General features: G+C 46.9%; 1 protein-coding gene across 1 annotated transcript; it reads right to left on the reverse strand.

Moving 5' to 3' along the window:
- Nucleotides 1–18,137: 18,137 nt before the first annotated feature.
- LOC143923433 (microfibril-associated glycoprotein 4-like) lies at nucleotides 18,138–27,779 on the reverse strand. Its single transcript, XM_077447095.1, has 4 exons — nucleotides 27,616–27,779; nucleotides 25,515–25,611; nucleotides 23,368–23,547; nucleotides 18,138–18,443 (listed from the first exon to the last, which is right to left on the reverse strand). Exons 1-4 carry the CDS (start codon nucleotides 27,640–27,642, stop codon nucleotides 18,196–18,198), a joined length of 552 nt encoding a protein of 183 aa, XP_077303221.1. The 5' UTR covers nucleotides 27,643–27,779; the 3' UTR covers nucleotides 18,138–18,195.
- Nucleotides 27,780–27,824: the final 45 nt, after the last annotated feature.

Below are 27,824 nucleotides of genomic sequence, written 5' to 3' on the forward strand. Positions count from 1 at the left end.
ACTACATTGTTGATGGAAAATGTAAAGGATATTGTGCAGAGATTGGACAATCAGATTGCAACAAATGTGTATGGGCTGCATCTACCTCACCGAAAGCAACAAACTATTCCCAACCTACACGATCTTGTAGAGATGGCTGTGTATGTAAGTGGGTGCTACTGCGACCACCGGTTGAAAATGGAACCATGGATTCCAGAATGGTTCCAAAATTGTATTCAGCGATCACATTGTTACAGCAGAACCAATGTTTTGAGGCCTCCCAGCTCCCTTACATCAAGCATGTGACTGTCACATGCCTGATGTAGGGGAGCTGCAATTCTCCGAAACATTGCTTCTGCTGTAACACTGTGATCGCTGAATAACGTTTTGGACCCATTCTGGAATCCATGGTGTGCTGGTGACATTTTCTCACTATACCTCTCTGATAGGTCATGGAGTAGTGGAGTTTAGATAACAACTAGACCTGTGGCAGCAGAGGTGGGACTAATATTTGATGTGGTCCATGTAATCAATGTTAGAGATTGTCCCACATATGTTGAAGACTGAAAGGGGCTGATGGGTTATTACACATGTGCTGGGGTCTGGCCACTAAGGGGTTACCACACAAAACAAGCAGACTAGGTACTTAGATGTTTAAGTACATAGGTGGGTGCAGGGTGCTGGGGGCATGGGACTAAGTGCTGAGGAGATAACACACATGGGCTGAGGACTGAGCTATGAAGAGATAACACACATGGGCTGAGGACTAAACTCTGAGGAGATAACACACATGGGCTGAGGACTGAGCCCTGAGGAGATAACACACATGGGCTGAGGACTAAACTCTGAGGAGATAACACACATGGGCTTAGGACTAAACTCTGAGGAGATAACACACATGGGCTGAGGACTAAACTCTGAGGAGATAACACACATGGGCTGAGGACTGAGCCCTGAGGAGATAACACACATGGGCTGAGGACTGAGCTCTGAGGAGATAACACACATGGGATGAGGACTGAGCCCTGAGGAGATAACACACATGGGCTGAGGAGGACTGAGCACTGAGGAGATAACACACATGGGCTGAGGACTGAGCACTGAGGAGATAACATACATGGGCTGAGGACTGAGCACCGAGGAGGTAACACACATGAGCTGAGGACTAAACTCTGAGGAGATAACACACATGGGCTGAGGACTAAACTCTGAGGAGATAACACACATGGGCTGAGGACTAAACTCTGAGGAGATAACACACATGGGCTGAGGACTGAACTCTGAGGAGATAACACACATGGGCTGAGGACTAAACTCTGAGGAGATAACACACATGGGCTGAGGACTAAACTCTGAGGAGATAACATGCATGGGCTGAGGACTAAACTCTGAGGAGATAACACACATGGGCTGAGGACTGAGCCCTGAGGAGATAACACACATAGGCTGAGGAGGACTGAGCACTGAGGAGATAACACACATGGGCTGAGGACTGAGCACTGAGGAGGTAACACACATGAGCTGAGGACTAAACTCTGAGGAGATAACACACATGGGCTGAGGACTAAACTCTGAGGAGATAACACACATGGGCTGAGGACTGAACTCTGAGGAGATAACACACATGGGCCGAGGATTAAACTCTGAGGAGATAACACACGTGGGCTGAGGACTGAGCACTGAGGAGATAACACACATGGGCTGAGGACTAAACTCTGAGGAGATAACACACATGGGCTGAGGACTAACCTCTGAGGAGATAACACACATGGGCTGAGGATTAAACTCTGAGGAGATAACACACATGGGCTGAGGATTAAACTCTGAGGAGATAACACACATGGGCTGAGGACTAAACTCTGAGGAGATAACACACATGAGCTGAGGATTAAACTCTGAGGAGATAACACACATGCGCTGAGGACTGAGCTCTGAGGAGATAACACACATGGGCTGAGGACTGAGCACTGAGGAGATAACACACATGGGCTGAGGATTAAACTCTGAGGAGATAACACACATGGGCAGAGGACTAAACTCTGAGGAGATAACACACATGGGCTGAGGATTAAATCCTGAGGAGATAACACACATGGGTTGAGGATTAAACTCTGAGGAGGTAACACACATGGGCTGAGGACTAAACTCTGAGGAGGTAACACACATGGGCTGAGGACTGAACTCTGGGGAGATAACACACATGGGCTGAGGATTAAACTCTGATGAGATAACACACATGGGCTGAGGACTAAACTCTGAAGAGATAACACACATGGCCTGAGGACTAAACTCTGAGGAGATAACACACATGGGCTGAGGATTAAACTCTGAGGAGATAACACACATGGGCTGAGGACTAAACTCTGAGGAGATAACACACATGGGCTGAGGACTGAACTCTGGGGAGATAACACACATGGGCTGAGGATTAAACTCTGAGGAGATAACACACATGGGCTGAGGACTAAACTCTGAGGAGATAACACACATGGGCTGAGGACTGAACTCTGGGGAGATAACACACATGGGCTGAGGATTAAACTCTGAGGAGATAACACACATGGGCTGAGGACTAAACTCTGAAGAGATAACACACATGGCCTGAGGACTAAACTCTGAGGAGATAACACACATGGGCTGAGGATTAAACTCTGAGGAGATAACACACATGGGCTGAGGACTAAACTCTGAGGAGATAACACACATGGGCTGAGGACTGAACTCTGGGGAGATAACACACATGGGCTGAGGATTAAACTCTGAGGAGATAACACACATGGGCTGAGGACTAAACTCTGAGGAGATAACACACATGGGCTGAGGACTGAACTCTGGGGAGATAACACACATGGGCTGAGGACTGAACTCTGAGGAGATAACACAGATGGGCTGAGGATTAAACTCTGAGGAGATAGCACACATGGGCTGAGGACTAAACTCTGAGGAGATAACACACATGGGCTGAGGACTGAGCACCGAGGAGGTAACACACATGAGCTGAGGACTGAGCACCGAGGAGATAACACACATGGGCTGAGGACTGAGCACCGAGGAGATAACACACATGGGCTGAGGACTAAACTCTGAGGAGATAACACACATGGGCTGAGGACTGAGCACCGAGGAGGTAACACACATGAGCTGAGGACTGAGCACCGAGGAGATAACACATGGGCTGAGGTCTGAGCACCGAGGAGGTAACACACATGAGCTGAGGACTAAACTCTGAGGAGATAATACACATGGGCTGAGGACTAAACTCTGAGTAGATAACACACATGGGCTGAGGACTGAACTCTGAGGAGATAACACACGTGGGCTGAGGACTGAGCTCTGAGGAGATAACACACATGGGCTGAGGACTGAGCACTGAGGAGATAACACACATGGGCTGAGGATTAAACTCTGAGGAGATAACACACATGGGCTGAGGACTGAACTCTGAGGAGATAACACACATGGGCTGAGGACTAAACTCTGAGGAGATAACACACATGGGCTGAGGACTATTCTCTGAGGAGATAACACACATGGGCTGAGGACTGAGCACTGAGGACATAGGAGATAACACACATGGGCTGAGGACTGAGCACTGAGGAGATAACACACATGGGCTGAGGATTAAACTCTGAGGAGATAACACACATGGGCTGAGGACTGAGCACTGAGGAGATAACACACATGGGCTGAGGATTAAACTCTGAGGAGATAACACACATCGGCTGAGGATTCAACTCTGAGGAGATAACACACATGGGCTGAGGATTAAACTCTGAGGAGATAACACACATGGGCTGAGCATTAAACTCTGAGGAGATAACACACATGGGCTGAGAATTAAACTCTGAGGAGATAACACACATGGGCTGAGGACTAAACTCTGAGGAGATAACACACATGGGCTGAGGACTGAGGAGATAACACAAATGGGCTGAGGACTAAACTCTGAAGAGATAACACACAGGGGCTGAGGATTAAACTCTGAGGAGATAACACACATGGGTTGAGGATTAATCTCCGAGGAGATAACACACATGGCCTGAGGACTAAACTCTGAGGAGATAACACACATGGGCTGAGGACTGAACTCTGGGGAGATAACACACATGGGCTGAGGACTGAGGAGATAACACAAATGGGCTGAGGACTAGTGATGGCCGAACGGTTCGCCCGGCGTCGGTTCGTGGCGAATTTCGGCTGTTCGCGGTTCGCCCGTTCAGCGGGCTATTGGCGCAGTTCGCCCGGCGGACTTCCGTGTTTTTACTGTGTAAAAGAACTTTGACCTGATGACACATCCATCATGGGGTACAGGACAGCCAATTGAGACATTACAGCACATGGACACTTGGACATTCCCCCTAACCTATAAATACACCCGATCCAGCGGCCATTTTACATTCTTTCTTCTGTCAATATAGGGAGAGGTTGCTGTGTGGAGCAGGGAGAGATAAAACGCTAGCTATTTGGTACACAAAAGTTCTTTTCAGGACTGGTATAGGTGTCAGGTGTATATAGGTTTGCTGTGCTACTGATTGTTGCAGCAGCCTGAGTGTCTTTTGTCAGTTTAGAGAAAGGGACAGGACGGTGTGTCTGCTGCAGGGAGAGTCAGTTAGTAATCGTCATTAGCTGTTACTATCAGGTCCACAAAAGTGCAATTCCAGTTTTTGTTCCAGTAGCCTCTGTTTTGTCAGTTTATATAGGGACAGGCAGGAAGCAGTGTGTCAGGCAGTGAGGGTCAGTTTAATCAGTAGCTGTTACTATTAGTTCCACAAAGGTTCTTTTCAGGACTGGTATGGTAATAGGCTTGTACACGTATAATATTCTTTCTTCCAAATATAGAAAGAATATTATACTTGACTGCTGCCCTTCTGCTGCAGTCTGCTAATCATTCACAACCCACTTGTTCCACAAAGCTCCTTATAAATAAGGACTGGTAACTTGGTCTATCTAGGGTGCTACAGTACATAGGGTTGAGTGAGGTACAGTCTGCCTTTCTAGAAGGACTGGTATCGGTCCACAGTACATAGAGTTGAGGCGCACTACTGCTGACCGCTGCCCTATACTGCAGCAGTCCTTCATTGGTATAGGGACTGACGTACAGTCTGCTAATCACTCACACACAACCTACTTGGTCCACAAAAGTCCTTATAAGGACTGGTAACTTGGTCTAGGGTGCTACAGTACATAGGGTTGAGTGAGGTACAGTCTTCTATTCTATAAGGACTGGTATCGGTCCACAATACATAGGGTTGAGGTGCACCACTGCTGAATGCTGCCCTATACTGCAGCAGTCCTTTATCAGTATAGGGACTGACGTACGGTCTGCTAATCATTCACAAACTACTTGTTCCACAAAGGTCCTTATAAGGACTGGTAACCTGGTGTAGGGTGCTACAGTACATAGGGTTGAGTGAGGTACAGTCTACTATTTCATAAGGACTGGTATAGGCCCACAATACATAGAGTTGAGGTGCACTACTGCTGATCGCTGCCCTATACTGCAGCAGTCCTTCATTGGTATAGGGACTGACGTACAGTCTGCTAATCACTCACACACAACCTACTTGGTCCACAAAAGTCCTTATAAGGACTGGTAACTTGGTCTAGGGTGCTACAGTACATAGGGTTGAGTGAGGTAAAGTCTGCTATTCTATAAGGACTGGTATCGGTCCACAATACATAGGGTTGAGGTGCACTTCTGCTGACCGCTGCCCTATACTGCAGCAGTCCTTTATCAGTATAGGGACTGAGAGTTTCGTCACAGGGTCATTTAAAAAATGACAGGCAGAGGAAGAGGCAGGCCCTTCCGCAGGGGTGGTAGGGGTAGGGCAGGAGCAACAGGCTTGAGCCAAAGTGGGAAGCTGCAGAAGGTGCGTTCAATTACTTTAAAGGACGCACCAGACTTGGTTGAGTGGCTCGCTCAGCCTTACTCTCCTGCACCCTCCTCATCCTCTCGATCTGCACCCTCTTCTTCACTCTCTGCTATGTGCACCCCCAAAGACACTACGACCAACAACACCACCACCACCACATACCTTCTGCTTGAGTCACAGGAATTATTTTCTGATCCATATCAAGACATTTCTGATGCGCAGCCACTCTTGGTATTGGATCAGGAAGAGGAGGTAGCAACAACCGCTACTCAGCAGTCTGACGACAGTACCCAGATCAGCCCAAGGAGGAGGTTGGTCCCCGGTGTTGCTGCCTACTCCGAGAGCTCTACTTATAGCGGTGGGGAAGGTGACGTCGATGATGACGTGTCTAGTGATGTCACGTGGGTGCCCACAAGAGAGGAAGAGGAGGGGAGTTCAGAGGGAGATATGGACCAGCAGATAGGGAGGAGAAGCAGGAATAACTTACATTGCACAGGAGGGACAAAGCTGACTGCAAATGTATCAGGAGCAAATCATCGACCATGTACGGTCACATCTGGCGCTCCCAGGACACCGGCACATGGCTCCGCAGTGTGGGCTTTTTTAACGTGTGCGCTGCTGACAATAGCGTTGCCATCTGCAATCTTTGCAGTCAACGCATTAGTCGCGGTAAGCCCAACACTCACCTAGGGACAACCGCCTTAAGAAGGCACATGAGCAGCCATCACCGAGCCCAGTGGGAGCAACGAAACACAGAAAGCCACACTGCAGGCTCTCACCGTCCAGCCTCGTCTTCTACTTCTCCTTCTCCTCTCTCCTCACAATTGTCCTCCACTCCACCTTCCATCACGCCAAGCTCACGTTTTTCTGCAAAAAGGCAGGCTTCCGTGGGCCTAATGTTCAAGCGTAAAAAAATGATGACGCCGGATAACCCTCTTGCCCAGCGGTTGACGGCTGGCTTGTCAGAACTGATAGCCCGCCAACTACTGCCATATAAACTGGTGGACTCGGAGGCCTTTCGCAAATTTGTGGCCATTGGAACACCACAATGGAAGGTCCCAGGAAGGAAGTATTTCTCGGAGAAGGGCATCCCAGAGCTATATGGCCATGTTCAGCGGCAAGTGAATGTATCTCTGGCACACAGTGTCGGTGCCAAGATACATCTGACCACAGACACGTGGTCTAGCAAACACGGGCAGGGAAGGTATATCACTTTTACTGCCCACTGGGTGAACCTTTTGACGGCCGTCAAGCATGTAACCCTTGGCACCCGTGTAGATTTGGTTTTACCGCCACGGATTGCATGCAGGCCTAACTCTTCTTCTTCTCCTCCTCCTACTCCATCCTCCTCCCTCTCCTCCTCGGCTGACTCCTCCTTTTCCGCTGCTAGCGTCTCTTCCGCTGCACCGCCCAAGCTCCCCAGAACCTATTCCACATGCCAGGTGAGACGTTGCCATGCCGTGCTGCGTCTGTTGTGCCTGGAAGCCAAGAGCCACACTGGGCCGGCACTCCTTTCAGCTTTGCGTTCACAGGCAGATCAGTGGCTAACACCGCTCAATTTGACAGTTGGTAAAGTGGTGTGTGACAACGGTGCCAATCTGCTTAGCGCATTGAAACAGGGCAAAATCACGCACGTGCCATGCATGGCACACGTCTTAAACTTGGTCGTGCAGTGATTCGTTGTCAAATACCCTGGGGTAAAGGACATCTTGCGGCAGGCAAGGAAAATCTCGGCCCATTTCAGAAGATCTTACACGGCCATGGCTCGCCTTGCTGACACTCATCGGCGACACAATCTGCCGGTCAGACGTCTTATTTGCAATTGCCCGACGCGATGGAACTCAACCTTCTATATGCTTGATAGGCTGCTCCAGCAGAAACGTGCAGTTAACGTCTACCTGTATGAACTCTGCGGCAGAACCGGTTCTGGGGAGCTGGGGGTTTTTTTCACCGTGCCAGTGGCTGCTCATGCGCGACGCATGCAGACTTCTGCGCCCATTTGAGGAGATCACCAAACTGGTCAGTCGCAGCCATCGCGCCATCGGTGACATGGTACCTTATGCCTTCTTTATGGAGCGTGCATTGCGTCGTGTCATTGATCAAGCTGTGGAGGAGCAGGAGCGGGAAGATGAGGAAGTCGCAATGCTGGATGAATTCCCAGGGGGGGCTACTCTATCTGAGACAAGTGAACAACAGGAGTCTGAAGAGGAGTCAGAGGAGGATGGTGCCGGGGCGGATGAGGAGGAGCAAGAAGAGCATGCTTTAAACCTTTCTGGGATCCCTGTTGTGGGTGGATGGGGAGAGGAGAATGAAGAGGACGACATTATCCTGGATGATGAGCAGGAGCCAGGCCACCACACCGCTTCCACTTTAGTGCAAATGGGAGCCTTCATGCTCCATGGTTTTAATAGGGACCCCCGTATAAAAAGCATAAGGGTCAAGGACCAGTACTGGGTGGCAACGTACTTAGACCCCCGGTACAAACACAAAATGGCGGAAATGTTACCGCCGTCACAGAGGGCTGTCAGAATGCAGCACTTCCAGGCCTTGCTTCGAGAAATGCTGCATTCTGCTTTTGCGTGCGCTGGCAGAGGAGCAATTCCCACTCCCAGAGAAGGAGTTGCGGGTACCAATCCAACAGCGCCTGCAAGAAGAGGCCGGTTTGAAGATGTGTTGGTGACTTCGGATATGAGGTCATTCTTTCAGCCGACCCATCGACAGGTGTCATCCGGATCCAGCATCAGGGAACGCCTAGACCGTCAGGTGTCCGACTACATCGGGTTAACGGCCGATGTGGACGCTCTGAGGAGTGATGAACCCCTGGACTACTGGGTGGGCAGGCTTGACCTCTGGCCAGAGCTTGCCCAATTTGCAATCGAACTGTTGGCTTGCCCCTCATCCAGTGTCCTGTCCGAAAGGACGTTCAGCGCAGCAGGGGGGGTCGTGACCGATAAGCGTACTCGCCTAGCTCACGACAGTGTTAACTACCTCACATTTCTAAAAATGAATGAGGCATGGATCTCGGAGGAATTCAACACATGTGACCAGTAGACCATGTATATGTCTATAAACTATTTTTTTAATCGAGCACACAGACCTTCTTTCTTCATTAGGCTCACTTCCTTGTCCAAAAAAAGCACACCGTACTATATGCCCGTACCCTCCTCTTTGATGAGGTTGAGTGGTGTCATATTTCTACTGGGGCTGCTTATTATGAGGGGCTCCCACCATCCCTGTGCTGTGCTGACATCCTCCTGGGGCTGTACCTCTGCTGTGCATATTATGAGGGGCTCCCACCATCTCTGTGCTGTGCTGACTTCCTCCTGGGGCTGTACCTCTGCTGTGCATATTTTGAGGTGCTCCCACCATCCCTGTGCTATGCTCATTATCAGGGGCTCCCACCATCCCAGTGCTATGCTGACTTCCTCCTGGGGCTGCTTACGGTGCAGGTTTCAGTGCTGTATATCACGGTGCTGATGTCAGTGCTCTCTATCACGGTGCTGCTGTCAGTGCTGTATATCACGGTGCTGCTGTCAGTGCTGTATATCACAGTGCTGATGTCAGTGCTCTCTATCACGGTGCTGCTGTCAATGCTGTATATCACGGTGCTGGTGTGAGTGCTTTATGTCACGCTGCTGATGTCAGTGCTCTCTATCACGGTGCTACTGTCAGTGCTGTATATCACGGTGCTGGTGTGAGTGCTTTAAGTCACACTGCTGATGTCAGTGCTCTCTATCACGGTGCTGCTGTCAGTGCTGTATATCACAGTGCTGATGTCAGTGCTCTCTATCACGGTGCTGCTGTCAATGCTGTATATCACGGTGCTGGTGTGAGTGCTTTATGTCACGCTGCTGATGTCAGTGCTCTCTATCACGGTGCTACTGTCAGTGCTGTATATCACGGTGCTGGTGTGAGTGCTTTATGTCACGCTGCTGATGTCAGTGCTCTCTATCACGGTGCTGCTGTCAGTGCTGTATATCACGGTGCTGATGTCAGTGCTCTCTATCACGGTACTGCTGTCAATGCTGTATATCACGGTGCCGGTGTGAGTGCTTTATGTCACGCTGCTGATGTCAGTGCTATCTATTACGGTGCTGCTGTCAGTGCTGTATATCACAGTGCTGGTGTGAGTGCTTAATGTCACGCTGCTGATGTCAGTGCTCTCTATCACGGTGCTGCTGTCAATGCTGTATATCACGGTGCTGCTGTCAGTGCTGTATATCACGGTGCTGATGTCAGTGCTGTATGTCATGCTGCTGATGTCAGTGCTGTATATCACGGTGCTGGTGTTAATGCTTTATGTCACGCTGCTGATGTCAGTGCTCTCTATCACGGTGCTGTTGTCAGATGACTCTATCACGGTGCAGGTGTCATTGCTGTATGTCACGCTGCTGGTGATCATCTCCTGCACCCTCTTCTTTGCCTACCCTGGTCCCTGACCTTCCCTCTCCTCCATTGCCTTCATGCCCTCCACAGTCCTGAATTGTCACAACAATTTCCCATATAAAAAAAGAATGCTTGTAGTTGTCGATCCCAGATTCACCTCATACATGTGTTATGTCGTTGGCCATGTGGTGGGACTATGTTTGCACAGCTAATAATTATTTTGTGGCTGCAAATTTGATCTATAGGTTTGCGAAGTTCGCCTCCCATTGAAGTCAATGGGGCCCACCGCGAACGTTCCGGTTCGCGAACTATCGGCCGCGTTCGCGGTTCGCGTTCGCGAAACGCTCCGTCGGAAGTTCGTCCATCACTACTGAGGACTAAACTCTGAGGAGATAACACACATGGGCTGAGGACTGACCACTGAGGAGATAACACACATGAGCTGAGGACTAAACTCTGAGGAGATAACACAAATGGGCTGAGGACTGAGCACTGAGGAGATAACACAAATGGGCTGAGGACTAAACTCTGAGGAGATAACACACATGGGCTGAGGACTGAGCACTGAGGAGATAACACAAATGGGCTGAGGACTAAACTCTGAGGAGATAACACACATGGGCTGAGGACTGAGCACTGAGGAGATAACACAAATGGGCTGAGGACTGAGCACTGAGGAGATAACACAAATGGGCTGAGGACTGAGCACAGAGAAGTTACCACACATGGACTGAGGACTGCAGACTGAGATGATATCACACATGGGCTGAGGACTGAGAAGACATCACACATGTACTGAGCACTGAGAAGATAAGACACATGGTCTGAGGACTAAGAAGATAACACATATGGACTGAGCGCTGAGAAGACAACACTAATGGGCTGAGATATGTGCTGTAGAATAGGGGATGTCCATTGTGTGATTAGTGGGACTAGGGATAACACACATGGCTTGAGGACATGCACAATGTCTGCAGTCTCTGACCATCTCTTGCATTGTGTCTGCAGTCTCTGGCCATCTCCTATAGTATATCTGCAGTCTCTGACCATCTCCTATAGTATGTCTGCAGTCTCTGACCATTTCTTATACTGTCTACAGTCCCTGACCATCTCCTATAGTATGTCTGCTGTCTCTGACCATCTCCTGTATCATGTCTGCAGTCTCTGACATCTCCTATAGTATGTCTGCAGTCTCTGATCATCAATTACAGTATATAAGACATGTACGGAGCTGTATAGAAAAGGAAGCGCAGGACATACATGACAGGGTGCAAGGGAATTACTGGGCTAAAGTAAAAGCAGCGTGGGGGTGGTTTAAGATGCAGGCGTACTTACCCTATTGGTGGAAGGTCACAAGGGGGGAGGAGTGTGGGTCTTTCGTCCATGTGCCAGGGTGGGGCAAGCCAGCAGTTGGAGGTCAGCAAGCGAGGAGAGACGTTCCCGCCCGCCCTCCCTAATAATGGATAGTGGTTGGGTTTGAAGGGTTGTCATTCCGAAGGTGGCGTTGGGTCCTTGGCGACTTCTATATATATATATGAATATATATATGTAGAAATGCATGGGTCAATTGAAAAAGGTTGGGACCCATGCCAGAGATGGAGTCATTGTGTTTGGGCTGGTGTCAGTCCAGATTAATGGCTAACATATTTGGGGGTCTGTGGTCAGTTAGTGAGTCCTCGAGGCAAGTTTGGCGGCTGGGGACAGATGCTGACGAAGTGGGGATCACAGGCTCAAAATAATAAGGGGTCGTCAGGGACTAGCCAAAAAAGCACTTAGGGTTTTTTGGGTAACTGGAAGTTGTTACAAGTTTTTGTATTATTAAAATATTTAATAAAGTTTAAATTTTATTGTTATTTAAATAAAGGCCGTTGAGGCCATTTTCATCCAAGCAGGTGTCCGGGTATTTATTTTAAGAGTAACGGTTAAGGTTTACATGTATTGTTGGGGAAGTAAGTTATCTGGCTACCCTAGTCATGCAGTCTCTGACCATCTCCTATAGTATGTCTGCAGTCTCTGACCACCTCTTGTAGCATGTTTGCAGTCTCTGACCATCTCCTGTAGTCTGCGGTCTCTAAGCACTTTCTCCAGCATTACATTTACTAAATCTTTGGTGTGACCTGTTGGAGAAATCAGGGGTCACGCTGGAGTTCCTCTATATGAAGTACGTTGACCACCAATGTTGTAGACCCCCCCTTAACCAAAATGTTCCCCACCTTCTCCTCTCTATAAATTGATCCCACCCACACAGATCCACTGACATCAGGCTGACAATACATCCCAGAGACCCCAGTACATGTCAATGGATTTGTTTAATACCGTATATACTCGAGTATAGGCCGACCCGAATATAAGCCGAGGCCCCCAATTTACCCCCAAAAAAACTGGCAAACTTATTGACTCGTGTATAAGCCGAGGGTGAGACATGCCTGTCCATCCCTGTGTGTGTGTCCGTCCATCCCTGTGTGTCCGTCCATCCCTGTGTGTCCGTCCATCCCTGTGTGTCCGTCCATCCCTGTGTGTCCGTCCATCCATCCCTGTGTGTGTGTGTGTCCATCCATCCATCCATCCCTGTGTGTGTGTGTCTCCATCCATCCATCCATCCATCCCTGTGTGTGTGTGTCTCCATCCATCCATCCATCCATCCATCCCTGTGTGTGTGTGTCTCCATCCATCCATCCATCCATCCCTGTGTGTGTCTCCATCCATGTGTGTGTGTGTGTGTGTGTGTGTGTGTGTGTGTGTGTGTGTGTGTGTGTGTGTGTGTGTGTGTGTGTGTGTGTGTGTCCAGCCTACCTTTGTCCCGAGCCTCCGTCCCGTGCCTTGCCTCCTTGCCTCCGTCCCGTGCCGTGCCTTGCCTCCTTGCATCCGTCCCGTGTCGTGCCTTGCCTTGCCCCCGTCCCGTCCCGTCCCGTGCCGTGCCGTCCCGTGCCCTCTTCGTCGGCGGCCATTGTAAAGTTCAAAAGCTGCGCCGCCGCCTTCGCCTGTGATAGGCGGAACACTGAATTTCCCAGCAGCCTGTGTTCCGCCTATCACAGACGTCGTATCATCCTCGTCCGTAGTACGAGGATGATACGATGTCCGTGATAGGCGGAACACAGGCTGCTGGGAAATTCAGTGTTCCGCCTATCACAGGCGAAGGCGGAGCCGGAGGCGCGGCTTTTGAATAGAATGGCCGCTGTCTGTCTGCTCGACACGCTGATCGAGCGGGCAGACAGCGATGACTCGAGTATAAGCCGAGGGGGGCACTTTCAGCCTCAAAAAAGAGGCTGAAAATCTCGGCTTATACTCGAGTATATACGGTAGTCATTCATTCCTAAAGACTAGGGATGAGCTGAACACCCCAAAGCCCCACCCCCACGGTTCGGTTCGCAACAGAACTTTCGAACGGACCTAAAATTAGTGCGAACTTTAGAACCCCATTGAAGTCTATGGGACTCGATCGTTCAAAATAAAAAATGCTAATTTTAATGGCTAATATGCAAGATATTGTCCTAAAAAGGGTTTGGGGACCCGGCTCCTGCCCCAGGGGACATGGGTCAATGCCAAAAAAATGTTTAAAAACTGCCTTTTTTTCGGGAGCACTAATTTTAATGACGATTAAAGTGAAAAAATAAAAGTGAAATATTCCTTTAAATATCATGCCTGGGGGGTGTCTGTAGTATACCTGTGAAGTGCCACGTGTTTCCCGTGTTTAGAACAGTCCCTGCACAAAATGACATTTAACGGTAAAAAAAGTCATTTCAAACGGCTTGCGTTTTTAATGTTATATCTGGTTCCGGCAATATGGATGAAAATCATTGATAAAAATGGCATGGGTAGTCCTCCCTGCCCATTACCAGCCCCTTTGGGTCTTGTACGGATATTAAGGGGAACCCCGTATCCATATTAATAAAAGGAAAGGCGTGGGGCCCCCAGGCCCTATATACAAACAAGCTGCAACTGGATGCATTGCACACAGTTGTAGGGCATTTGCAGAGGCCCCATTCACTTGAACCGCCCACTGAAAGCGACACGGGGTATAATCCCTAAGGCACACTGCTCCTCTGAAAAGTGATCTTAGTTGCCTCCTCACTGCCTGGTTTAAACCAATAATTAATTGCAGTGAAATGCATGCGATTGAGGCAAGGTAATACGGCAATTATAGGCTTAAATCAGGCGGTGAGTAGGTGACACTGTGCCCGGTGATCTTTGACTTCTTTCATGTTGTTCATCAGTGGCAGCTGGTGGTTTTCTTTTGGGGGGGCAAACATCCAACCTCCCTTGGGTGGCCGGAAGCCCCCATCTCCGCTGTCTGTCGTCGGTCCAGTACTTACCCCATCTAGGTGGGGGGTGGCGGCTCCAGTGTCCTCTCCTCCAGCGGCTTCCTCCATGGCTTCCGCCGTGCGTCTCCTCTCTCCTCCTCCTAGGCACCAAGGGTCCAATAGGATCGCCTGACATTTTGGCCAATCAGGAAACGGTCTCACGACCTGCCTACCTGTGCTCTAGGAAAACATTTATTGCATATTATGTGTGACCTGTTGGAGAATTCAGGGATCACGCTGGAGTTCCCCTATATGAAGTTAGTTCACCGCTGCCGGTGTATACCCCTGCTTATCCACTTGCCTTCCGGGCACTTACACCCCCTTCCTGCCCAGGCCATTTTTCAGCTTTCCGTGCTGTGGCACTTTGAATGACAATTGCGCGGTCATGCAACACTGTACCCAAACAAATATTTTATCATTTTCTTCACACAAATAGAGCTTCCTTTTGGCGGTATTTAACCGGTTCCCGACTGACGCATGCCGATGTACGTCGGCAGAATGGCACGGGCAGGCATATTGGCATACAGGTACATCCAATCTTCAATGTCGCCCTGCCATCGCGAACATGCCGCCGGGGGTGTGCTCGTGTGCCGGTAGGGACCCTTGTGAGTCCGGTCGCGGGTCCCACGGACTCGATCGCCGCGGGCATACCCACGATCGTCTCACGGGGCGGCTGAATGGAGGAAGTGCTGTGTAAACAGCATTTTCCCATTCTGCCTAGCAACTAGTGATGCTGATCTCTGCTCCATGTGATTGGAGCAGAGATCAGCGTTCACTAAATGAAAGCCCAGCCCTCCCACAGTTAGTAATATGCCCCTAGGAACACTTAACCCCTATACTGCCACCAACTGGTTAACCCCTTCACTGCCAGTGTCATTTACACAGGAATCACTGCATTTATATAGCACTGATTACTGTATAAATGACAATGGTCCCAAAAATGTGTCAAAAATGTCCAATGTGTCCGCCGCAATGTCGCAGTCACAATAAAAATCGCTGATCGCCGCCATTACTAGTAAAAAAAAAATAATAAAAAATTATTAATAAAAATGCCATAAAACTATCCCTATTTTGTAAACGCTGTAACTTTTGTGCAAACCAATCAATAATCGCTTATTGCGATTTTTTTTTACCAAAAATATGTAGAAGAATACGTATCGGCCTAAACTGAGGGAAAAAAATGTTTTTTTATATATTTATGGGGGATATTTATTATAACAAAAAGTAAAAAATAATGTGTTCTTTTCAAAATTGTCGCTCTATTTTTGTTTATAGCGCAAAAAATAAAAACCGCAGGGGTGATCAAATACCACCAAAAGAAAGCTCTATTTGTGGGGAAAAAAGGACGTCAATTTTGTTTGGGAGTCACGTCGCACGACCGCGCAATTGTCAGTTAAAGCGACGCAGTGCCGAATCGCAAAAAGTGGTCTGGTCTTTGACCAGCAAAATGGTCCGGTCTGTAAGTGGTTAATCACTGCTGGGTTTTACATTTTTTACAAAAAAAAAGACCAACAATTTTGGAAAAAAAAAGTTTTTTTACTGTTTTTCTGTCAGTAAATTTTATAACTAAGTAATTTTTTGCCTTCACTGATGTGTGCTGATGAGGCGGCACCAATGGGCACTGATAGGCTGAACTGGTGGGCATTGATGAGGTGGCACTTATGGGCACTGAGGAGGCACTAATATGCCGCACTTATGGGCACTGATATGTGGCACTGGTGGGCACTGATAGGCGGCAGTGACTGGTACTGATAGGCGGCACCGGTGGGTACAGATGGGCACTGATGGGTGGCACTGATGGACAACACTAATGGGCATTGATGGACAGCAGTGATGGGCAGCACTGACAGGCGGCAATGATTGCCAGCACTGACTGGCATGGCTAATGGACACTGATTTGTGGCACTTGTGGGCAGTGGTGGGCACTGTATGCTGGCATTGGTGGGCACTGTATCGTTACACTATATTTCTTTATTGTAATCAGTGCCCTGATTTAATCCTTAGATGTTCCCCTGTGAGGAGATGCCATTGATCGTCTCTCTTTTCCTCACACTCTGTCAGTGTCAGGCAAGGAGAGCTGATTACCAGCATCTCCATGTTTACATGTAATCGGCTGTGATTGGACACAGCCGATCACATGGTTATCTGTGTAAAGAGCCACGGACACGGCTCTTTACACAGATTGGGGTGGCGCCATGTTCTAGAAACACGGCGCGGTCGCGCGAGAGAGCATCCGTTCTGGGACGCCGTCAAGAGCTGCACTCTTTTCAAATGAACGAGGGCGGCAACAAGTTAAAGGGGTTTTTTCACCTTAAGGCATCCTATGAATTAAGGTGAAAAAACCTCTTCTAGTGAGCGCCCCCCCCCCCCCCCCCTTGTTTTACTCACCTGAGCCCTGGCATTTCCTACGGCAGAGACGCGTTCCTCCTCTGCCCGGAGTTCTCGGCTCTTGATTGGATAGATTGATAGCAGCGCCGCCATTGGCTCCTGCTGGTGTCAATCAAATGCAATGGCGCGGGTGCCGGGGCCAAGTCCTACATTCAGCGTCTATGGACTCCGAATGCTGGACTAGAGAGCGTGCCTGAAAGGTAATCCCCCCGGGAGAGCGCTTTTCCTAGGCGATTATACGATGCGGGGAGGAGCCGCGGGAGCCGCCGAAGGACCCCAGAAGATGTCGATCGGGGCCGCTCTGTGCAAAACAAACTGCACAGTAGAAGTAAGTATGACATGTTTGTTATTTAAAAAAAAAAAAAAAGTAGCTTTACAATCACTTTAACCAAAATGTTCCCCACCTCCTCCTCTCCATAAATTGATCCCACACAGAGCCCCTCACATCGGGTTCAATAAACTCTTCCAAAAATCTCCTTCTGATTATGACGCCATCTTGGTTTTCTGATGACAATATATAGAATTACTTTATCCTAGAGACAGAACAAGGCACACGAAAATCTCATACTAGGTTTATCATTTCAAATATAATTTACAAGTTTTTGAATCTGCAGCTTTCATTAAAATAATCCCTGGTGATCCTGCCATGAAGGTCATTGTTCAAGCACTTCCTGTTATATGGTGACCACACTGCCCCCCTCATTTACCATTTCTTCACTGAATTAGACCTATAGCTCCCCAGTCAGCAAAGCTAATGTTTAGTTCTGACTCAAAAGGGGGTGCATTTAGACCTCTCCAGAGAGACCACTGCTTCCACATAAAGAGCATGCAAGCAGGGGAAAGGCTTTTTTACTTGGAGCTTCTGCTTTCTAAAAAAAAAAAAAACATCTATTACACACTTTTTGTTTTGTTGCATCTGGCATATACTGTATGTTGCCACGACACTACCTGCCTGGAGTTGTCATGTTCTCCCTGTGCCTGCGTGGGTTTCCTCCGGGTACTCCGGTTTCCTCCCACACTCCAAAGACATGCTGGTAGGTTAATTGGCTTCTGTCTTAATTGGCCCTAGTATATGAATGTGAGTTGGGGACCTTAGATTGTAAGCTCCTTCAGGGTAGGGACCGATGTGAATGTACAATGTATATGTAAAGCGCTGCGTAAATTAACGGCGCTATACAAGTTCCTTAAATAATAATAATAATATTGCAGATTTATGCTGAAAGTTCAGTTTTAATTATAGTATGAATGTGGATATCATCAGAAGTTCACTATTTCACTGCTATCTTCAACTCGGTGATCTTCATGGAGTAATAATTTCCTCGCCATGCTTGCCAGATCATGCCAGTGCCATCCTGGTTGGTGAGCCCTCTCAGATATAAACTGTTTGGGTTGGCGCCATGGCAGTTTCTGTACCAGGATCCTCCTTTGTATTTAATGGCGCAGTTTCCAGAAATCAGATCTCTGTCGTGATCGTAGGTGGTGAAGCCCATGCCATGTTGGCTTCTGAACGAATCTCCTGTTAGAATATGTATTACAGTTACATTGAATAGTTGTATAATGTGACTGAAGAAAAACAAATACAAATAAATAATTTGTAAGATCTATTAACAATAATGAGAGATTCTAGTCAGATGGCATTTGGATACAGACCACTGTAGGTGACACCCACTTGTGATTCTGAGCTTCCATGTTTGCAAGAAAGAACTAATGAACGAAAGGGGCAGGCCAGGGACATTCAGGCTGGGGAGGAAAGAGCTAGATGATACAGAGCATCCTCCAGCCAGGAAATGAGGCAGCTTCTAATGCCGCGTGCACACGATCGGACTATCCGGCTGACTTTTGCTTCCCAAAAGTCCGTCGGATTTAGAAAGAAGTCTTGATTCAAAATTGCCTGTCTGTGTGCTAGTTCGCTGGACTTTCCAAATGAACGGACTTGCCCACACACGGACTAAAATCTGTTCATTTTGAACTTGACTTTAGGTAGACGGGACTAGCGAAGAAGGTCAATGTTGCCGCCTCCATCGGCGAGATTGACACCTTGCTAGCCCCGTTGCCTGGTATGGATATAAAGGGGAAGCCCTACACCGAAAAAACGGTGTGGGGGTCCCCCCAAAGTCCATACCAGACCCTTATCCAAGCACGCAGCCCGGCTGGTCAGGAAAGGGGGTGGGGATGAGCGAGTGCCCCCCCCTTTCTCCTGAGCCGTACCAGGCCGCATGCCCTCAACAAGGGGGGATGGGAGCTTTGGAGAAGGGGGGCCCTGCGGCCCCCCCCACCCCAAAGCACCTTGTCCCCATGTTGATGAGAACAAGGGCTTCTTCCCGACAACCCTGGCCGTTGGTTGTCGGGGTCTGCGGGCGGTCGGCTTATCAGAATCCAGGAGCCCCCTTTAATAATGGAGCCCCCAGATTCCTGTGTTGTGTGTTTTTTATTTATACATTTTTCTCCCAGGTGAATGGGTAGGGGTACATCGTACCCCATACTCATTCACATAGGGTGGGGGGCCAGAATCTGGGGGCCCCCTTATTAAAGGGGGCTCCCAGATTCTGATAAGCCCCCCGCCCGCAGACCCCGACAACCAATGGCCAGGGTTGTGGGGAAGAGGCCCTAGTCCTCATCAACATGGAGACAAGGTGCTTTGGGGTGGGGGGGACCCCCCTTCCCCAAAGCACCAACCCCCCCATGTTGAGGGCACGTGGCCTGGTATGGCTCGGGGGGGTGCTCGCTCATCCCCACCCCCTGACCGGCCGGGCTGCATCCTCAGATAAGGGTCTGTTATGGACTTTGGGGGGACCCCCACGCCGTTTTTTTGGCGCAGGGGTTCCCCTTTAAATCCATACCAGGCGACGGGGCTAGCAATGTGTCAATCTCGCTGATGGAGGCGGTGACATTGACTTCCTTCGCTAGTTCCGTCTACCTGTTCAAAATGAATGGACTTTGCTCCGTGTGTGGGCAAGTCCATTCATTTGAAAAGTCCGGTCGACCTAGTCTGGTCATGTGTGGGCGTGTGTGGGCAAGTTTGCTCGTTCGGAAGGTCCGGCGGACCTCCACTGGAAAGTCCAGCGGATTGTCCATCGGATTAAGTCCGCCGGATTGTCTGATCGTGTGTACGCGGCATTATGCACATTGTTAGAAACTCACAGTGTACAGTGAAATTAGAGGAGGCTGTTTCAGTCCAAGAGAGGAGCCTGTACAACTGTGCAAGACTGAAGGGAAGGCTGGAGGTCAGATTTAAATGTCACCCTTTGTTATAATTTCTTCTACTGTAATCTTATAATCAGGGTATGCTATATATCAACCCATTCCATCTACCCACCTAACTGTCCACACATCCATCTTTTCACTAATGTGCCTGACCAACCTTCTACCCATGAACCCACCTAACTATGCATAGATCCATTCATCCACCAGCCAGAATAACCATCTATGTTCCCGCCAGCCCACCTACCCATCCATTCACCCACCAACCAACCCAACCATACATTCATCCACTGACCTACCTAGCCTTCTATTAATCTATTCACTGACCATTCATATACGGTATATCCATTCACTATCATACCTATTCATCCATTAATCTATCCATCCATTATGGATTGGCCTAGTCATCTATGCATTAACTCTATCAAAAACCCACCCAAATATCTGCACATCCACCTATACACCAGTGGGTCTAACTATCCATCTGTCCACTAACCCAACTAACCATCCACTTACCCACATAATCATCTATTCATACATCCATTATGAACTGGCCTAAATATCTATACATGAACTCTTCCATCAACCCATCTCACTATCTGTACATTCATCTATACACCAATGTGTCTATCTATCTGTTACTTCCCACCTAACTATCCATTCACCCACCAAACCAGCTATATATCCACCAAATACTCACATATACATCTACCTATAAACCCACCTAATGTCTATCTATCCACCAACTACTCACATATACATCCAACCATCAGCCCACCTAACCATCTATCTATCCACCAAATACTCACATATACATCCACCCATCAACCCACCTAACCATCTATCTATCCACCAAATACTCATCCACCCATCCCACCTAATCAGCTATATATCCACCAAATACTCACATATACATCCACCTATAAACTCACCTAATGTCTATCTATCCACCAAATACTCACATATACATCCACTCATCAACCCTCCTAACCATCTATCTATCCACCAAATACTCACATATACATCCACCCATTGACCCACCTAACCATCTATCTATCCACTAAATACTCACATATACGTTCACTCATCAATCCTCCTAAGTACATAGAAAGTTACTTCTGTACACGTTTCATCATGACTGCAGACACTATGGATATTTGGGGTTCATCAACCCCCCTAACCATCTATCTATCCACTAACTACTCACATATGCATCCACCCATCAACCCACCTAACTATCTAAACATCCATTCATCCTCCATCCAACCATTTATACATCCAATCTTCCATGTCCCCAACCTTCAGTACATTCCCCTATCTATTACCTCATCAAATCATTTAAACCTCATAAATATACCCTTCCATCTAGCCATGTGTACATACAGTACATCTATATACCAATCTGTTTATTTATCCACAAACTATTTTCTATCTCTCTATCATAGATTACAAAAGACACATTGTTGAGGAGAGTAAAACTGTTTTCAAATATATTAGTAGTAAAAAGCTGAGGTCAGAAGATGTTGGGCCCTATAAAAGATGATCAGGAGAAGGGTGCCACAAGTGACAGGGGGAAGGCAACTGTATTAAATGCATTTATTTCCTCAGTTTATACATAGGAAAGAACGTAGGGGTATAATAAACAAGACCATAATGGTAATAACAATATGTTGAATGTACTCTTGTGGCTGACAGAGACCAATGTTTAAATAAGACTAGAAAAACTTAGTGTGGATAAATCACCAGAACCAGATGGCTTACACCTGAGAGTTCTCAAAGAACTTAGCCATGTTATAGCCAAACCATTATTCCTAATTTTAAAGCACAGCTTACTTACTGGAATGGTACCAGCTGATTGGCAAAAAAACAAACATGATATCATTATTCAAAAAAGGGTAGAGATATATACCTGAAAACTATAAACCAGTTAGCCTAACATCAATAGTATGTAAACCATTGGAGGGGATGATAAGGGGCCATATCCAATAATTTGATAATGAGAATAGATAGTATCATTAGTAGTAACCAACATGAATTCATGAAGTACTGTTGTTGCCAGACCAACTTTTTAACATTCTATGAGGAGGTGAGCTGTAATTTGGAAAGAGGAAGGCCGGAGGATTTAGTATACCTAGATTTTACTAAGGCATTTGATACAGTACCCCATAAGTGTTTCATTAAAACAATTTGTTATTTTGGCATGTATGTATGTACCTGGATAGAAAACTGGTTGCAGGAGCACATTCAGAGGGTGGGGATTAATGATATATTTTCTGAATGGTCTGGAGTTGAGAGTGGGGTGACCCAGAGCTCTGTTCTGGGACCAATGCTGTTTAACGTGATCATAAATGACATAGATGTTGGAAAAAAAGTTAAATCTCAGTGTTTGCGATAATACAAAGCTAAGCAGGGCAATAATGTTACAACAGGATATAGAAACGTTAAAAGAAGACCTCAATAAACTAGAGGGGGGGGGGGGGCTATATGGCAGTTGAAGTTCAATGTAGAAAAATGCACTTGGGAGCTAAAAAGATACATGCAAGTTACTACCTAGGGGGAGATCCTCAGGGAGAGTCTATAATGGAAAAGGATCTGGGGGCCCTAGTGGATGACAGATCAAGCAATAGCATGCAATGCCAAGCTGCAGCAAGCAGGACCAGTAGAATATCAGCATGCATTAAAATAGGGATTTACTTTAGAGATAAAACTATAATTTGGCCACTCTGGTTCGGTCACATTCTGAGTAGAGTATACCCTCCAATTCTGGTCACCAGTCCTCGGGAAAGATGTACTATAACTGGATAGAGTCCAGAAAAGGGCAACAAAGCTAAAAAGAGGGCTGAAGGACCTCAGTTATGAGGAACGACTACAAACATTAAACTGATTCTTCCTGGAGAAAAGATGCTTAAGAGCAGATATGATAGTGATATACAAATCATTGAATGGTGACTCCAGCATTGGGAGGAAACATTTTAGTTGTAGATCTCTAAAGGAGACATGCGGCCACGCAATGAATTTCAATGAGAAGCCATTCAATCTAAATCTCTGTAGGGGGTTCTTTACTGTTGGAGTAGTAAGGATGTGGAACTCCCTTCCACAGTTAGGGGCTGTCAGTGGAGAGTGTAGATGAGTTCAAAAAAACTTAACTAGGGATATGTATCCATCTATCCCTTTATCCTTCCAACAGATGTAATCCTTTGCCTTTGCGCGCGATCTGGCTGTAGTTCCTTAATCCTTACCAATAGGTTTGCATAGATTCCCTTCTTGAAAGCCAACCATATACATTCTGTAGTCGTCTCTCTCATTAGAGAGGGAGAAATTATTGTAGTACACAAAACGAGAGTCATCGTCAAAATCTGTGAGTTCGATTCGCAGGCGGTAATACCTCTGAGAGGTGATGCGGTGGATGTTCTCCAGACCTGGAAAAGATGGAGGTTATTTTAAAAAAGTATATATATATATATGTGTATGCATTTATTTTTGCAGACAAGGTTTGTGCTCCTGGTGTGTTTCTGTACTTTTAAGCATAAAGGGGTTGTCACCAGGTGAGCCTACATTTAGTTTATACACTGCTCATACATGCCCCATGGCTGGGGACTGGTTTTGAGTTATCATTTACACTCTAAGGGGATGCCTTGGTGAGGCATTGTGGCTTCAATGTGTATCTGTAAATGTATGCAACAAAAGCCTCTCTTTTAATCTGAGTAGTTGAAACTGGTTGGGGTTGTTTGCTGGCTAGCTTGAAAATTTTCTGGGGACCCTCTTCATATTAATATATAATATATTGTCAAAAGTATTGGGACACCTGCCTTTACACACACATGAACTTTAATGGCATCCCAGTTTTAGTCCGTAGGGTTCAATATTGAGTTGGCCCACCCTTTGCAGCTTTAACAGCTTCAGCTCTTCCCAGAAGGCTGTCCACAAGGTTTAGGAATGTGTCTAAGGAAATGTTTGACCATTCTTCCAGAAGTGCATTTGTGAGGTCAGGCACTGATGTGGATTAAAAGGCCTGGCTCGCAGTCTATGCTCTAATTCATCTCAAAGCTGTTCTATCGTGTTGAGGTCAGAACTCTGTGCAGGCCAGTCAAGTTCCTCTACCCCAAACTCACTCATCCATGTCTTTATGGACCTTGCTTTGTGGTCGGAGAGAAAACTTGGAATAGTGGTGAACCTTCCCAGGAGTGACTGGCCTGCCAAAATTACTCTAATGCCGCGTACACACGATCAGATTGTCCGGCGTACTTAGTCCGCCGAAACGCATTTCAGCGGACAATTCGATCGTGTGTGGGCTTCAGCGGACTTTTCCAGCGTGAAGTCCGGCGGACTAAGAAAGTATTTTTGCACTCCAATCTTTGTGTCGGACTTGGGTTTCAGCGGACAATACGTTCGTCAGTATGCTAGTCCGGCGGACTAAGAATGACGCATGCTCAGAAGCAAGTACGAAAAAGGAAGCTATTGGCTACTGGCTACTGAACTTCCCTTTTCTAGTCCCGTCGTACATGCTGTACGCCATCACGCTAGCAAACGCCGGACTTTCTGTGTGTCCGTGTGTGGCCAAGTCTGTTTGGTAGAAAGTCTGCCGGATTATCCGTCGGATTGTATGTCGGACTAAGTACGCCGGACAATTCGATCGTGTGTACTTGGCATTAGAGCACATTGAAGAACCCAGAAGAACATCTAAAGAATTGCAGGCCTCACTTGCCTCAGTTAAGGCCAGTGTTCATGATTCAATAATAAGAAAAAGACTGGGCGAAAATGGCATCCATGGGAGAGTTCCAAGGCGAAAGCGACTGCTGACCAAAAAGAACACAAAGGCTCATCTTACATTTGCCAAAAAGCATCTTGATTATCCAAAAGACTTCTGGGCAAATATTCTGTGGACTGATGAATCAAAAAGTGAACTTTTTGGAAGGTGTGCATCCCGTGACATCTGGCATAAAACCAACACAGATTTTGATAACAAGAACATCATACCAACAGTCAGACATGGTGGTGGTAGTCTGATGGTCTGGGGCTACTTTGCAGCTTCAGGACCTGGCCGACTTGCCTTAATCGATAGAATCATGAATTCTGCGCTCTACCAGAAAATCCTAAAGGAGAATGTCCGGCCATCAGTTCCTGACCTCAAGCTCGAGTGTGCTTGGCTTATGCAGCAGGACAATGATCGGAAACACAACAGCAAGTCCACCTCTGAATGGCTAAAAAAAACAAAAACAAAATAAAGGTTTTGGAGTGGCCTAGTAAAATTCCGGATTTAAATCCAATTGAGATGCTGTGGCATGATCTTAAACAGGCCATTCATGCTCAAAAACCCTCCAGACATTAAAATACAATCAACAGAGTGAAGATCGATCTTCAGGAAGATGTAAAATAAAAGCATTACCCAACCAATACTCAGAATTAGCTCGTCCAAATCCGGCCTTGTAGTCTTGCCAGCCTCGATAAAAATTCTCACTCCCATCAAACCTTTTCTGAAATACCTGGAGAAGAGGCATTGAATTACTGGATCGTGGTGATGGTGCAATTTGCTCAGATCCAAAACCTTTCCCTGTGTTTCTTGTCCTGCCCTCCCAATTCCTCTCCAACCCATTCTGTATGGGTTTTTTTTTTACCATGTAAAGCAGGATATACTCACATACCTCTGCCATCTGGGTCCCACACTGGTTCTGTTTCCGGGCATGTGGAATGGCTAAATACAGCACTATAGATGTGTTCTGCTCTGGCTGGTCCCCATTATTTCCTCTCAATGATGGTACTGCTGCAGACTCCTCCACAGGATCCCGAGAGGACCCCACCACTGGACAGCCAATAGGAAGTGGAAAAATAGCTCTGGTCCTGTAGGGTTTTCTCAGTGGTATTGATGTTGATGTACATAATATGGTTCCCGGGAAGGCAGCTCTACACCCTAAAGGATCTCCATGGTCTCCTTGGCTTGTAATGTAATGATATCAAAATGGAAATTGCAGTGAAACACCACTGTTTAAAGGGCCAGAAATGACTTTATTCCAAAAAAGTCAGATGAACATTCCAAAGAGTAGCCAACATGTTTCAAGGGTCCAAATACCTACCCTTCATCAGACATAGAGGAAATGTAAGGACATCTCCATATCAAAAACAAATCCATAGACAATCCCCTCCCCAGGGTCATAATTGGAACCAAACACCCAATAGCCAGTAGAATATATCAATATATATCAATATATTCAATATATACAAATAAATGTCAGGTAACATTAGTATGGTAAAATGGTATGTTTTATTCAGATTCCCACATTTGTCTGAGGTTCTTGTACCGTATATTGATTGTCAGTTTAATGTTGCCAGCTGTGCGTCCTTTAAGGGCGCATGGGCACCGCCCCCTCTCTCCAGCCACCCCCCTATATAAATAATTCAGGCGTCCGGCCCCTTTTCAGATGCCAGGCAAAGGGTTGCCACCTTATCCTTTTAAAACTAAACACATATGAATTACACAAGTTCTGAGGCTAATTTAATGCAGATAAGGCACCACGTGAGTTTAATTACCACCTTAATCAGCCACAGAACCTGTGTAATCCATATTTTTTAAAAGTTTATTATTCAGATTCCAACATTTGTCTGAGGTTCTTGTACAGTATATTGATTGTCAGTTTAATGTTACCAGCAGTGGCAGTGCCTCCATTAAGGGCGCACGGGCACCGCCCCCTCTCTTCAGCCATCCTCCTATATGAATAATGGATAGATTCATGCATTACATCGTGTGTGTGGGCAAGTTCCTTCATGCTAAGTTTGAGCGGACTGTTCGCTGAAACTGTTTGACGGACAAAGTTGGGCGAACAGTCCCCGCGTGTGTACGCGGCCTTAAAGTAAATTCCATCTTTGACAGCTATTATCAGAGTATTTGCCCCCATTGGAAGATTTCCCCTCTCCTCCTGATCTCATGACAACCCTACATTTTGGGATTCCCATTTTTGTCTTGGTATTGGTGGCCACCAGGACAAACAGAGCGGAGGAATCCCCTATAGAGGAGGCACAGACAGTTATAAAAACCTGACAGGCCTGACCTTCCCTTATCTAAAATCTAAAAACAAAAAAAGTTTTTGGTTAGAGAAAAACTTTAATCCTATACCAATCAATCACTTTCACCAAATATCCAAATATTGATACATAACTATACTAAAGGTTTTTTTTTTTATTATTAAATTTTACCCACTATACTCTTTAAACTTGGTGTTGTAGCATAGTCGAGGGATAAAAACAAGTTTGAGGTTTCAATACATTTCTGAATTGATGTTAGATAACGAATATTTTGCTGCAACTTGGGGTTTGGTTAGCAGCGGGTTTAGGATAATCGATAAGATATGGGTGACTAGGAGTTTAGAGATTTCAGCTGCAGGTTTGATACATAGTGATGCCGAAAAGTATAACTTATAATGAAAATCTTATGGAGGTTAGTAAAGGTGCACAATAGATCTCCACACCACTGAGGGTCTACTCCCGTAACTTACTGTCCATGGTCCGTTTCGAGTGGTCATGTCGCAGTACACCTGGACTGGAGCTGAATAATGTCCATTGGGGAATATCCAATATACGCCATTCGCGGTAAACTTACTGTCATATACATCCTTGCAGTCAAGAGGGTAGCATGTAGGAGAGGTGATGTCTTGATGACAACTATTAACTGGAAGGACAAAATATACAAAATATAATATAAATC

The sequence above is a fragment of the Lithobates pipiens genome, unplaced genomic scaffold (assembly GCF_037356315.1).
Source record: "Lithobates pipiens isolate NorthernLeopardFrog02 unplaced genomic scaffold, aLitPip1_a1.2 Scaffold_22, whole genome shotgun sequence".
Classification (NCBI taxonomy): domain Eukaryota; kingdom Metazoa; phylum Chordata; class Amphibia; order Anura; family Ranidae; genus Lithobates; species Lithobates pipiens.

Coding starts and splice junctions, on each gene's coding strand:
- LOC143923433 (XM_077447095.1), bottom strand. CDS start 27,642: ATGACCACTCGAAACGGACCATGGACA. Junction 25,612..27,615: donor CTCGAAACGGACCATGGACA/GTAAGTTACGGG, acceptor CCTCTTCTCCAG/GTATTTCAGAAAAGGTTTGA. Junction 18,444..23,367: donor GAATCTATGCAAACCTATTG/GTAAGGATTAAG, acceptor ATATTCTAACAG/GAGATTCGTTCAGAAGCCAA.